This window comes from Semicossyphus pulcher, unplaced genomic scaffold (assembly GCF_022749685.1).
Source record: "Semicossyphus pulcher isolate SPU_LCO1_2020_fin unplaced genomic scaffold, fSemPul1.0.p SCAF_20, whole genome shotgun sequence".
In the NCBI taxonomy this organism is placed as follows: Eukaryota; Metazoa; Chordata; class Actinopteri; order Labriformes; family Labridae; genus Semicossyphus; species Semicossyphus pulcher.
This window is the reverse complement of record NW_027211694.1, coordinates 404,222-417,325: the sequence shown is the minus strand read 5'-3', so window position 1 is coordinate 417,325 and position 13,104 is coordinate 404,222. Positions and strand designations below refer to the sequence as shown.

The following is a 13,104-nucleotide window of genomic DNA, read 5'->3' as shown; positions in this document are numbered from 1 at the left end:
GTGTAACTCACTGGAGTGAGTGGAGTCAGTGTTTCTACCTGTCGCCTTAACAAACAAAAATGAGACGGTGTTGCCAAACTGTAAGCAATGACTGAAGACTGCTAAACCTAGCTACTAGAAGAGGCGTCCATCCAGTGAGTCGGGTTAGCTGATGTTTCTCTGACTCTCTCTGCAGGACCTCGTCTGTCCGGTGGTCACAGTCTGCACGAGACCTCCTCTGTTCTCGTGGAAACTGTCAGTAAGTCATCAGCGATGGGAGGGGCCTTCGCCTCCTTACCCAAATTCTCCTCAGACGCCAGTAAAGTCATCTCCAGAGGCTCCGGCCTGTCCAAGGCCTTCGTAGGTCAGAAGAACACGTTCACAGTGGACTGCAGCAAAGCAGGTGAGGAACGGACTGAATGAGTTGTTCTCTGTCTTTATGTTTGTTTCCAGTCAGTGACTGATGTCTCTGTTCTTGACTCCGCAGGCACCAACATGTTGATGGTGGGCGTTCATGGGCCGAAGACGCCCTGCGAGGAGGTGTACGTCAAACACATGGGCAGCAGGATGTACAACGTGACGTACACGGTGAAAGAACAAGGCAGCTACATCCTCATCGTCAAATGGGGCGACGAGAACGTCCCCGGCAGTCCTTTCCACGTCACCGTCCCGTAAAACTGAACCCTTCATCTCGACGTCCCTCCCTCTGCAGCTCCTAATGCACTGAAGACACAAAGACTGTTCACTTCCTGTTGGAGACAGTTTTCAGGCTCTGTGCCAAATCTTTCTTTCATTTCACTCTTCTTCTGTGTCTCTGAGACGCTCGTTATTTATCTCTGTGGCTGTGCATGAGAAGCTTCAGTTACAGACACAGTGACTGTCTGTCTGCTCGGTACACTTCTGTTTATTCTGCACATTGCTTTTAAAGATGAAGAGAGCATGAATGTGAGCAGCCTGATTCTGTTAGAACTCCGTCACACCAGCAAACAGTTCAGACTGTGCTCATGTCTGCAGTTAACCAGCTCCAGCATGACTTACATCAGAGCCTCACAGGAGGGAAGAGTCTCAGAGTAACATCAGGACAGACGATGAACCTGAGCACAGAGACCATGTAAACGAGTAAACAGGATGTTAACTGGTGCACAAAGATATCTGACGTGTCAGGATCCTGTTCACACCAGCTTGTACTCAGTAATCAGTATCTTGCCGGGATCTTGTTTGAACAAATCTGGTAGCGAGCGTCAGTATCTGGTCTGCAGAGGTGTTTTTAGGTCCTGGTTCTAACAAGTGAAGCTCTAACGTCAGTCCTGAACCCTAACCCTGCGTCGGACAGACAATCTCCTCTTCATGATGAATTCAATCATTTAGAAAACACACCTTTTCAGATCTTTGTACCACAAACTGTTTTGTGATATTTTTGCACTTCTCAAACTCTGACTGTAGAAGCAGAAGCAGCTCGTTTCATGTTTGTTCCTGCAGAGAGCTGAAGCTGTGACGGAGCAGCAGGGCGAGCCGTGGCTTTCATTCAAACAAAAACACTTTATTTATTCTCAGACTTTTGTTTCCTCGTTTATTTTCTTTGACAGAAAATGGTCTTATTGAGAGAGAGGAGGAGAGGGGAGAGAGGAGGAGTGGAGGAGAGGATAGAGGAGGAGTGGAGGAGAGGAAGAGAGAGGAGGAGTGGAGGAGAGGAGGAGAGAGAAGGAGAGAGGAAGAGAGAGGAGAGAGGAGAGAGGAGAGAGGAGAGAGTCTGATGGTCCTGAATGATCAGATTTTTGTACCACAGGAAGCAGAGCGCTGACACTATCAGTGCATGTTGTGACTGTTGACACACAGCTGGTGTTGCGTTGACTCAGAGTGACATTTTATAGTGATTTTGTATGTTTCCAAACTGTTTGATATGTTAACCTTTAACCTGGTGAGATTGTGCAGGCATAATAAAGTTTATTGGCTAACTTGCCACAAAGAGAAGCAGCTGATCGTCTGTTTGTTCAGAGGTTTCAGTGAGACCGCAGCAGGAACAGGGACACCTGCAGCACACACCTGCAGCACACACCTGCAGCACACACCTGCTGTCCACAGACACCAGACGAGGATGAATCACAGTGTGCAGAAAGGCAGCGAACTGTGATCTCTGAGAAATGCTCCGATGTGTTTCACCTGAGAGATTCTTCACCAGGTGAAACATCGTCACCTGTCTGCAGATCCAGCAGAGTGAACCCTGTTCAGACTGGCAGTGGCAGGACAGAGGCAGGCTGTCTCCCTCCCTCACGTCTCTGTTTCCTGCTCATCACTCACCTGTTGCTGATCGATCACACCTGCCTTCACTCAGGCTCATCAGTCTGCTGGTAATCCCCTCGTCTCTGCTCTCACTCACCTGACTCTTCCTTGAATCCTTCCTTTAACTCTTCCTTGAACTCTTCCTTGAACTCTTCCTTTAACCCTTCCTAGAACTCTTCCTTTAACCCTTCCTTGAACCCTTCCTTGAACTCTTCCTTGAACTCTTCCTTTAACCCTTCCTAGAACTCTTCCTTTAACCCTTCCTTGAACCCTTCCTAGAACTCTTCCTTTAACCCTTCCTTGAACCCTTCCTTTAACTCTTCCTTGAACTCTTCCTTTAACCCTTCCTAGAACTCTTCCTTTAACCCTTCCTTGAACCCTTCCTAGAACTCTTCCTTTAACCCTTCCTTGAACCCTTCCTTTAACTCTTCCTTGAACTCTTCCTTGAACTCTTCCTTTAACTTCCTCCGTCTGTCCTCCTGCCGTGCTGGTCTCACCCCTTTAAATCTAACCAGGTCCATCTCTGCTGTCACTCTCTGTGATTCCCAAATATTCCTGAACACGGAGCACATGGTGAAACCTTAGATTTAAATGTTCATACATGTCAGCATGAGAATGTTCCAGAAGACACATGTCACTGGTGTCGTCCTCTGATCTGTTTGTGTGAAATGATATTTAACCTTTCAGAGGATTTCAGGATATTTAATCGGAGATATTTGAACTATTATGAGAATAAACCAGGAGGACGTCTGACCATCGGTCCTTCTCTTCCTCTCTCAGCTGCAGGCTCCTTCATGGACGTCAGTGATTAAATTTTAAAGTCGTGTTGTTCTTTGAAACTTTGTTCACACTCAGCAGCAGCAGCAGCAGCGTCTCTCTGGACTCGACTGTTTGAGTCTCAGCCTGAGCTGCTCTCTCACCTCGGGGGTCTTTAAAGTTTCATCTCAACAACAACCAGGAGGGAGAATCACTGAAACTGCTGCTGTCGACAGGTTTCTGAAAGTTTACTGCTCCAACCATGAACTCAGGTCACAGTGGAAACAAGTTACACTGAGGAGGAGGAGGAGGAGGAGGGGGAGAGAGAGGAGGAGAGAGAGGAGGAGGAGAGAGAGGAGGAGGAGAGAACAAAAAGGTCCAGAGCTCAATCTGACACTAAAAATAAAACAAGTAAATCCCAGCTGACACGTTTTGTTATGTTTTTCATAGTTTGGAGCAAATTAATGACTTGTAGAGGTTTGTGAGAAAAACATGGAGCTGTTTCAGGAGAGGCACAAAGATTTAGACCAGCACAGAAACACGGAGCAGAAACACGGAGCAGAAACACGGCGCAGAAACACGGCGCAGAAACACAATGCAGAAACACGGAGCAGAAACACGGCGCAGAAACACGGCGAAGAAACACGGGGCAGAAACACGGCGAAGAAACACGGGGCAGAAACACGGAGCAGAAACACGGCGCAGAAACACAATGCAGAAACACGGAGCAGAAACACGGCGCAGAAACACGGGGCAGAAACACGGGGCAGAAACACGGAGCAGAAACACGACGCAGAAACACGATGCAAAAACATGGAGCAGAAACACGGGGCAGAAACACGATGCAAAAACATGGAGCAGAAACACGGGGCAGAAACACGGGGCAGAAACACGACGCAGAAACACGGGGCAGAAACACGACGCAGAAACACGGAGCAGAAACATGACGCAGAAACACGACGCAGAAACACGGAGCAGAAACACGGAGCAGAAACACGACGCAGAAACACGACGCAAAAACATGGAGCAGAAACACGACGCAGAAACACGACGCAGAAACACGATGCAAAAACATGGAGCAGAAACACGGAGCAGAAACACGATGCAAAAACACGGAGCAGAAACACGGCACAGTGTCAGACGAACCGAACAATGACACAGTTTGTGTTGTTGGCTGATTCAGACGGTTAATGAAGAATAATTACATTAAAAAGAGATCAGATACTTTATTGAGTCTTATTTTTAATATAATAACTAAGCGACAGTGATTGATCCGTTGTGTGACAACACAAACGGTTTGTATGATCTGTGGTTTAATATGAAGGTGGTGCAGTGTCTCAGGAGGCCTGCAGGGGGCAGCAGAGACTCGTCACACCGACACACTGAAGCTCAGCATGTGTCAATGAGGAGAGAGGAGGTGATGATCAAACACGTGTGACTGTTATTACTCCTCCTCACCTCCCCTCCCCCGCTGGGCCTGCTGTGACTCCTGCTGTGACTCCTGCTGTGACTCCTGCTGTGACTCCTGCTCTCCTCCCAGGTGTGTCTGCTCGCTCTGATTGAGGAGAAACTGAAGAGGAGCTGAGGGGAGGAGCAGTTTAAGTTTCTGTGGTCGCCTGGGTTCAGTTTGTTGAAGCTCCTCGTTTGGCTTTGCAGAAACACGGCGAAGAAACACGGGGCAGAAACACGATGCAGAAACACGACGCAGAAACACGGGGCAGAAACACGATGCAGAAACACGGGGCAGAAACACGACGCAGAAACACGACGCAGAAACACGGGGCAGAAACACGATGCAAAAACATGGAGCAGAAACACGGGGCAGAAACACGATGCAAAAACATGGAGCAGAAACACGGGGCAGAAACACGGGGCAGAAACACGATGCAAAAACATGGAGCAGAAACACGGGGCAGAAACACGGGGCAGAAACACGATGCAAAAACACGGAGCAGAAACACGACGCAGAAACACGACGCAGAAACACGGGGCAGAAACACGATGCAAAAACATGGAGCAGAAACACGATGCAGAAACACGACGCAGAAACACGGAGCAGAAACACGATGCAGAAACACGACGCAGAAACACGACGCAGAAACACGATGCAAAAACATGGAGCAGAAACACGACGCAGAAACACGATGCAAAAACATGGGGCAGAAACACGGGGCAGAAACACGACGCAGAAACACGGAGCAGAAACACGGAGCAGAAACACGGAGCAGAAACACGGAGCAGAAACACGGGGCAGAAACACGACGCAGAAACACGGAGCAGAAACACGGGGCAGAAACACGGAGCAGAAACACGACGCAGAAACACGACGCAGAAACACGACGCAAAAACATGGAGCAGAAACACGACGCAGAAACACGATGCAAAAACATGGAGCAGAAACACGGGGCAGAAACACGATGCAAAAACATGGAGCAGAAACACGGGGCAGAAACACGGGGCAGAAACACGACGCAGAAACACGGGGCAGAAACACGACGCAGAAACACGGAGCAGAAACATGACGCAGAAACACGACGCAGAAACACGGAGCAGAAACACGGAGCAGAAACACGACGCAGAAACACGACGCAAAAACATGGAGCAGAAACACGACGCAGAAACACGACGCAGAAACACGATGCAAAAACATGGAGCAGAAACACGGAGCAGAAACACGATGCAAAAACACGGAGCAGAAACACGGCACAGTGTCAGACGAACCGAACAATGACACAGTTTGTGTTGTTGGCTGATTCAGACGGTTAATGAAGAATAATTACATTAAAAAGAGATCAGATACTTTATTGAGTCTTATTTTTAATATAATAACTAAGCGACAGTGATTGATCCGTTGTGTGACAACACAAACGGTTTGTATGATCTGTGGTTTAATATGAAGGTGGTGCAGTGTCTCAGGAGGCCTGCAGGGGGCAGCAGAGACTCGTCACACCGACACACTGAAGCTCAGCATGTGTCAATGAGGAGAGAGGAGGTGATGATCAAACACGTGTGACTGTTATTACTCCTCCTCACCTCCCCTCCCCCGCTGGGCCTGCTGTGACTCCTGCTGTGACTCCTGCTGTGACTCCTGCTGTGACTCCTGCTCTCCTCCCAGGTGTGTCTGCTCGCTCTGATTGAGGAGAAACTGAAGAGGAGCTGAGGGGAGGAGCAGTTTAAGTTTCTGTGGTCGCCTGGGTTCAGTTTGTTGAAGCTCCTCGTTTGGCTTTGCTCGCTCCGTCCGCTCCACCCTGTGTGACCATCAGTCCGTAGTTTATCAGCTGCAGATCAATCCTTTCTAACAGTCTGACCTCTTCCCTGGGGTCAGAGGTTAACATGTAGAGTGTGTGTAGTGAGGAGTGTGAGGAGGAAGGTTTGTTTGCTAACATGCAGTCAGCTCATGAGTGTGACGCTCAGTCAGCAGGTGAGCAGGTGAGTCCAGATCAAAGCTGCAGTCTGACAATGAGCACAGGAACAGGAAGTGACATCATCATCCATCAGAAGGAAGATCAATAAACTCATCAATTTACCTGCTGATAAAGAGCCAATCAGAAGCAGGTGTTTCCTGCTGACACAGGTGACCACGAGCAGGTGAAACAGAGAGCTGATGAAGATGAAGATGAAGAGGAGTTCTCACCCCCCCCCCCATCACAGAGGTTATTATTAGTCTGACTGGACGGCTGTAATTAATGCCTCTGAGGGGGAGGGGGGGGAGAAGACGGGGCTGCTGAAGCTAAAAATACTCCCTCCTAATTTAACCAGCCGGATTTCTAATCCAGGAGAGACACCCTCCCCCTCCTCCTTCTCCTCCTCCTCCTCCTCCTCCTTCTCCTCCTCCTCCTCCTTCTCCTCCTCCTCCTCCTCCTCCTTCTCCTCCTCCTCCTTCTCCTCCTCTTCCTCCTCTGATGCTATAATACAAAGTTAGCATTAACAGTGAAACTCCTGCATTCGCAGAACAGAACACAAGTATTAGTTTACTTTGTTTCCTTTTTAGACCTTTAATTTAACTCATCAGTAAATGTTATACATACATATATATTTATATATATATTTATACAGTATATATTATATATACAGTATATAGATTTTGTATAGCTGAGCTCAAAGCTCTGACACTTTTTCTATGAACACAAAAGGCCGATTTCTCTCTAAACCTGTGTTAGTGAGCACTTCTGCTTTGCCCACATAATCCACCTCACAGGTGTGGCATATCAAGACGCTGATTAGACAGCATGATTATTGCACAGGTGTGCCTTAGGCTGGCCACAATAAAAGGCCACTCTAAAATGTGCAGTTTTACTGTATTGGGGGGAAAACCAGTCAGTGTCTGGTGTCACCACCATTTGCCTCACGCAGTGCAACACATCTCCTTCACATAGAGTTGATCAGGTTGTTGATTGTGGCCTGTGGGATGTTGGTCCACTCCTCTTCACTGGCTGCCAAGCTGCTGGATGTTGGCAGGAACTGGAACACGCTGTCGTACACGCCGATCCAGAGCATCCCAAACATGCTCAGTGGGTGACATGTCCGGTGAGTATGCTGGCCAAAGTGCCAGACGCCATCGAATGTGAGCATTTGCCCACTCAAGTCGGTTATGACGACGAACTGCAGTCAGGTGGAGACCCCGATGATGACGACGAGCATGCAGATGAGCTTCCCTGAGACGGTTTCTGACAGTTTGTGCAGAAATTCTTTGGTTATGCAAACCGATTGTTGCAGCAGCTGTCTGGGTGGCTGGTCTCAGATGATCTTGGAGGTGAAGGTGCTGGATGTGGAGGTCCTGGGCTGGTGTGGTTACACGTGGTCTGCGGTTGTGAGGTCGGTTGGATGTACTGCCAAATTCTCTGAAACGCCTTTGGAGACGGCTTATGGTGGAGAAATGAACATTCAGTTCACGGGCAACAGCTCTGGTGGACATTCCTGCAGTCAGCATGCCGACTGCACGCTCCCTCAAAACTTGCGACATCTGTGGCATCGTGCTGTGTGATAAAACTGCACATGTTAGAGTGGCCTTTTATTGTGGCCAGCCTAAGGCACACCTGTGCAATAATCATGCTGTCTAATCAGCATCTTGATATGCCACACCTGTGAGGTGGATGGATTCTCAAAGGAGAAGCGCTCACTAACACAGATTTAGATTTTGTGTTCATAGAAAAAGTGTCAGAGCTTTGAGTTCAGCTCATGAAGAATGGGAGCAAAAGTGTTATATTTTTGTTCAGTGTGTATATACATATACTGAATATACACTGTATATATGTATTTATACATATATACAGTGTATATATATATATATATATATATATATATATATACTGTGTATATATATATATATAATAATAATACGAAATATGATAACTCACACTCAACCTTTATTGACACCTTTGCAGCTCAGTGCTACAAAATAAAAGACATGAAACTATGAAGAGAGTCTGGTGAACAACAGGAAGAGAGCAGCTCTGATACAACACATCATTAGAATGAGTTTCTATATAAATCATGTGTATTTGATGAACAGCTGTCAGAGCTCAGAGTCCCTGAACGCACCGCGGGGTCAGTCTGAAGAACAGAGTTTAAAATGTGACACAATCGCTCAAAGAACAAGCTGATGCTCGTTTAATAATCCATTAACGCCGCTCCCAAAGGATTCTGGGAGCTGGAACGAGGAGCAGTCAGCCATGTTCAGCATCCCCCAGGCCCCTCCCCCCTCCCCCCCCTCGTCCTATCACACGGCTCCTGACTGAGAGCTGGAAAATTGGGGTGAAAGAAGGAGCAGAATATTTTGATTGTGTTTGGTTTCATTTGTGAGAGCAGCGGGTGTTTCTGAACCAATCAGAGAGTCTGGCTGCAGGTCGCGACCCCAGTGTTCTGTTATTCATCTGCACGTGCTCAGTTTGGACCTTCTTATACCTCTGACAGGCTGATTCAGTCTGAGTGCAAGAAGATGTTTGTTTTGCTTTTATGAAAACAAAACACACACACACACACACACACGCACACACACGCACACACACACACACACACACACACACACACACACACACACAAACACACACATGCACACACACCAGACACACACGCACACACACACACACACACACACGCACACACACACACATACGCACACACACACACACACACAAACACACACACCAGACACACACACACACACAACCACACAAACGCACACAAGCACACACACCAGACACACACGCACACACACACACACACACACACACACGCACACACACACACACACACACACACGCACACACACACACGCACACACACACACACACACACGTGCTGTTGTCTGCTGACAGTCAGTCGGGCCTCTCCGCCGCCTGTGAACAGTTAGCGTCCTTGTTTCCGTCGGTCGGCTTCGTTTGGTTAACGAGTCAGTGATCAGGATGAAGTCACTGTTCATCACGCCGCCTGTCGCGCTCTGATTGGACGATCTGATCAGGTAAACGATTGAATTTCCTGTGAGGTCACAGAAACATGTCAGGAGTCAGTTAAAGCTCAAATGAACACACCGTTATCGTGCTTATATGTTAGCTCTGATAAGCAGCTACCTGTGTCTGAGCTCACCTGCTCGTTAGCTCGTTCATGTACCTGTGGCGCCCTGCAGGGAGCCATCACAGATCCTGTTTCATACTAATCCTGATCAGCAGGTGGACTTCCTGTCTGTCTGCAGCTGTACACCTGAGGCAGGTAGAACACCGTGTGGCTGTGTGACAGTTAGTCTCCTGTCGCTCGCTGGGCCTCGCTCTCTCTCATCAGCCTGATGACTCACAGCAGCAGACAGACGTTTGGCTCACGCTCGCTGACGTCTCTCTGGGCTGTCACTCTCTCCCTGTAAACACTGCTGCTGCACCTGCCAACACTTTGTCTCCTTCAGGACGGATGAACACACTGCTGTGTGAGTGAGATCCTAAATATGAGTAATCCTGGTTTCAGTGAGCGTGCAGACAGAGGCTAGCTCTGTTAGCTTGTTACAGCTGGTGTGTTTCCTGTTCTGTATTATTGAAGTGTTTCTGCAACCTGCGACGTCGAAGCAGAAGGTCCTTAAACCGCCATTCTCTCTAATGTCCAACAGGGGGACTGATCCTATAGAAGTCTATGAGAACATGCTCCTCCTCCTCTCCTGATCCTATAGAAGTCTATGAGAACATGCTCCTCCTCCTCTCCTGATGTATTCCCTCAGTAAACATGTTCCTAATGACTTTATGGTCTCAGTCTCTAGTTTCAAGTCTTCTTCAACACAGCATGATGTTCATTTAGTCACTGATGCTCCCATTGAGAGTCACACAGACCAGGAGGAGAGGAGGGGTTAGGGCAGGGCTACCTGTGATTGACAGGTCATATCATGGAGAACTCAGTCCTCTTCAGCTCCACCCGCTTGTCCAAATATGGTCACTTCTGGCTCCAGGAAACAAGACAAGACAAGGCATCAAAGGTGATCGTCTAAAGGTGATTATCGAATCTTCATGTATTCGTTGTTTTGTTCTTTTCTCTGATGAACTGAAAGAAGACGTTTAGTTTGTAGCTCATCGGTCGTGTCTGTCTTTGTGTTTCCCTCCTTTGTTCCCTGATTGTTCTGATCAGCCGTCATAAACGGTGAGCTCACCTCGTGTTCAGGTCGTCCTGTTAAAGTCTCACAGACTGAGTGACGTTCACCACCTGTCAGGATCGCTCCGTCTGTCCCTGTGTTAACACACTACGCTCCTGTGTGTGTGTGTGTGTGTGTGTGTGTTTGCTGTGTGTGTGTGTGTGTTAGTGTTTGCTGTGTGCGTACGTGCGTGTGCGTGTATGAGAATCTTTTATGCATGTCTTGGTGAATGTGAAACATCAGGTTCTTCCCACACTGATCTCTGTACTGTACATGAATATGGATGAAGAATACACACACCTGAAGTGCACCTGCTGTGAGAACTGTAGCCTGTGTGTGTGTGTGTGTGTGTGTGTGTGTGTGTGTGTGTGTGTGTTACAGTGTGAACCATCTTGCTAAAATCAAACAGCAAGACCTGCTGGGTAATACCTGTAATCCTGTAATACCATGAGTTGATCCTCTCTCTCTGCCTCCAAGGATAATCTGCTGCTGAGACACACACGCACAAGCACACACACGCACACACACACACACACACGCACACACACACACACACACACACACACACACACACACACACACACACACACACACAGGAAGTCTGGAGTGGAGGAAATCAAACATGGAGGACAGTCAGAGGTAACTTTATTCATCAAACTGTTGGAGACATCTGCAGCGCTTCCTGAACACGGACCGTCTGTCTGCTGTGTGTCTGCAGGCTGCACACCTGTTGGCAGGTGCATCAGTGATGCGATGTGATGCGATACACCTGGGCTCAGTGTGTCTCATGCATAAAGCAGGTCCTTTGGGCAGATCTCCTCTCAGCACTGAGTCACTTTGTGTTCTGCAGGTTGGTGCAGAGAAACATCAGCATGTGCACAGGAGGAGAGTCAGACATCACAGCTCCACTGTGAGAACACAAACAGGTGTTTTTACCTGTTGAAATATCATCAGTGATTAACAACAAATGTGGACGTCACTGCTTCACTTCCCTGCGCCAGAAAGAGAGATCTACTTTGATCTGTCACTCAGAGTGACTTCACTCTTTGGATTACTGAGCTGAATATAACTGGCCGTGTTACCTGCTGCAGGTGACTGAAACAGAGCAGACGTGGAGGATTAAAACACTTGGAGTCATTTTCAGTTTGTATTGTGTCCTGAAGGCAGCACAGGATGGATCTCTGTGAGTCTTCTGGGAAATCTGAAACCTGTGGAGCCTGTAGATTTATAGAAGCTGTTCTGACCTGAATATAAAACACACCTGCACTCCTGCAGCACCTGAGACTGTTAAAGATGAGGAACAGTTAATCAGACGGAGCTGCTGGGAGAGATCCACTCAGAGACACACAGGCGGCGTGCTGGATGAATCTGTTCTTTCTCTGCTTGTATTCTGCAGCTGCAGCTCGTTCACACCTGTGACACACGTCTGTTTAGATTCACTTCTTCCATCGCAGTGACGAGAGGTAGTGAACAGACCCTCCCTCCGTCTCAGCCCTCACATTCAACCAGCAGCGCTCTGCTCGTTAGCAGACTCTAACACCAATTACCCCTCACCCTCAGGTTTACTTACCTGCCCTCTGCCTCCCCCTGCCCTCCCCTCCTCCCCCCCTCATCCAGCTGGCTGCCATCACTTCACACAGACAGGATTTGATTGGCTGTCATGTGACTCCACCTGCTCAGACCTCCTCCTCATTATGAGACAGACACTCTGCAGCAGTTCAAACTCAGACACACAGACGCTCAGACTGCAGCCCAGCGCACACACACAGCGCGCACACACACACACACACACAGCGCACACAGCGAGCTCTGATGTTGGCACTGTTTGTGCTGTGGGACCGTCAGAGCTCGTTTAAACAGATAAATCAAACATCAGTAATTATCTTCCGCTCATTGACAGATTTATTGATCCTAAACGAACCTTGAAGTTTATATTTTGTGTGTGAATCATGTCGATGCTGCTGTCAGTGATGAAGTAAGATTACCTAGCCTACTCTAAAGAGCTAACGCTAAGCTAACTGAACATAGAAGCTTCGTCTAAGCTAAATGGACCCAGGAGTTAAATGTTGAATAACTGGACCTGGAAGCTAACTCTGAGCTAAGCGGAACCAGAAGCTAACTTCAAACTAACTGAAACTAGAAGCTATCTAAATTAAATGGACCTTAAGGCTAGCTCAATGCTAACTGGACCTAGAAGCTTACCTTAATCTAATGGGACATAGTTGCTAACTCTAAGCTAACTGATCCAGAGGATATTTATAGTGGCTATCTAAATATCTGAACTAAGTCTGCATCTTTACCGAACGTAGAAGCTAACTGGACCTAGTAGCTAACTCTAAGCTATTTGTACCATGTTGCTAACTGTTGGCAAACTGAATCTAAAAGCTGATTGGACCTACATGTTAACAGAAGACTAACTGGACCTTGTTGCCAACTTGTCAGCGGACCTTCCAGACTCAGGGTGCACTCCAACACGTGCTTAG

General features: G+C 47.9%; 1 protein-coding gene across 6 annotated transcripts in view; it reads left to right on the top strand.

Moving 5' to 3' along the window:
* flncb (filamin C, gamma b (actin binding protein 280)) overlaps positions 1-1,975 on the top strand; it is a 40,169-nt gene extending 38,194 nt beyond the window's left edge. For all 6 annotated transcript variants that reach the window (XM_069671132.1, XM_069671134.1, XM_069671131.1 and 3 more), the window contains 2 exons: positions 176-382; positions 467-1,975. In XM_069671132.1, coding sequence (XP_069527233.1) covers positions 176-382; positions 467-654 — 395 coding nt within the window. In that variant the 3' untranslated portion in view covers positions 655-1,975. The remainder of the gene's footprint in view (positions 1-175; positions 383-466) is intronic.
* Positions 1,976-13,104: the final 11,129 nt, after the last annotated feature.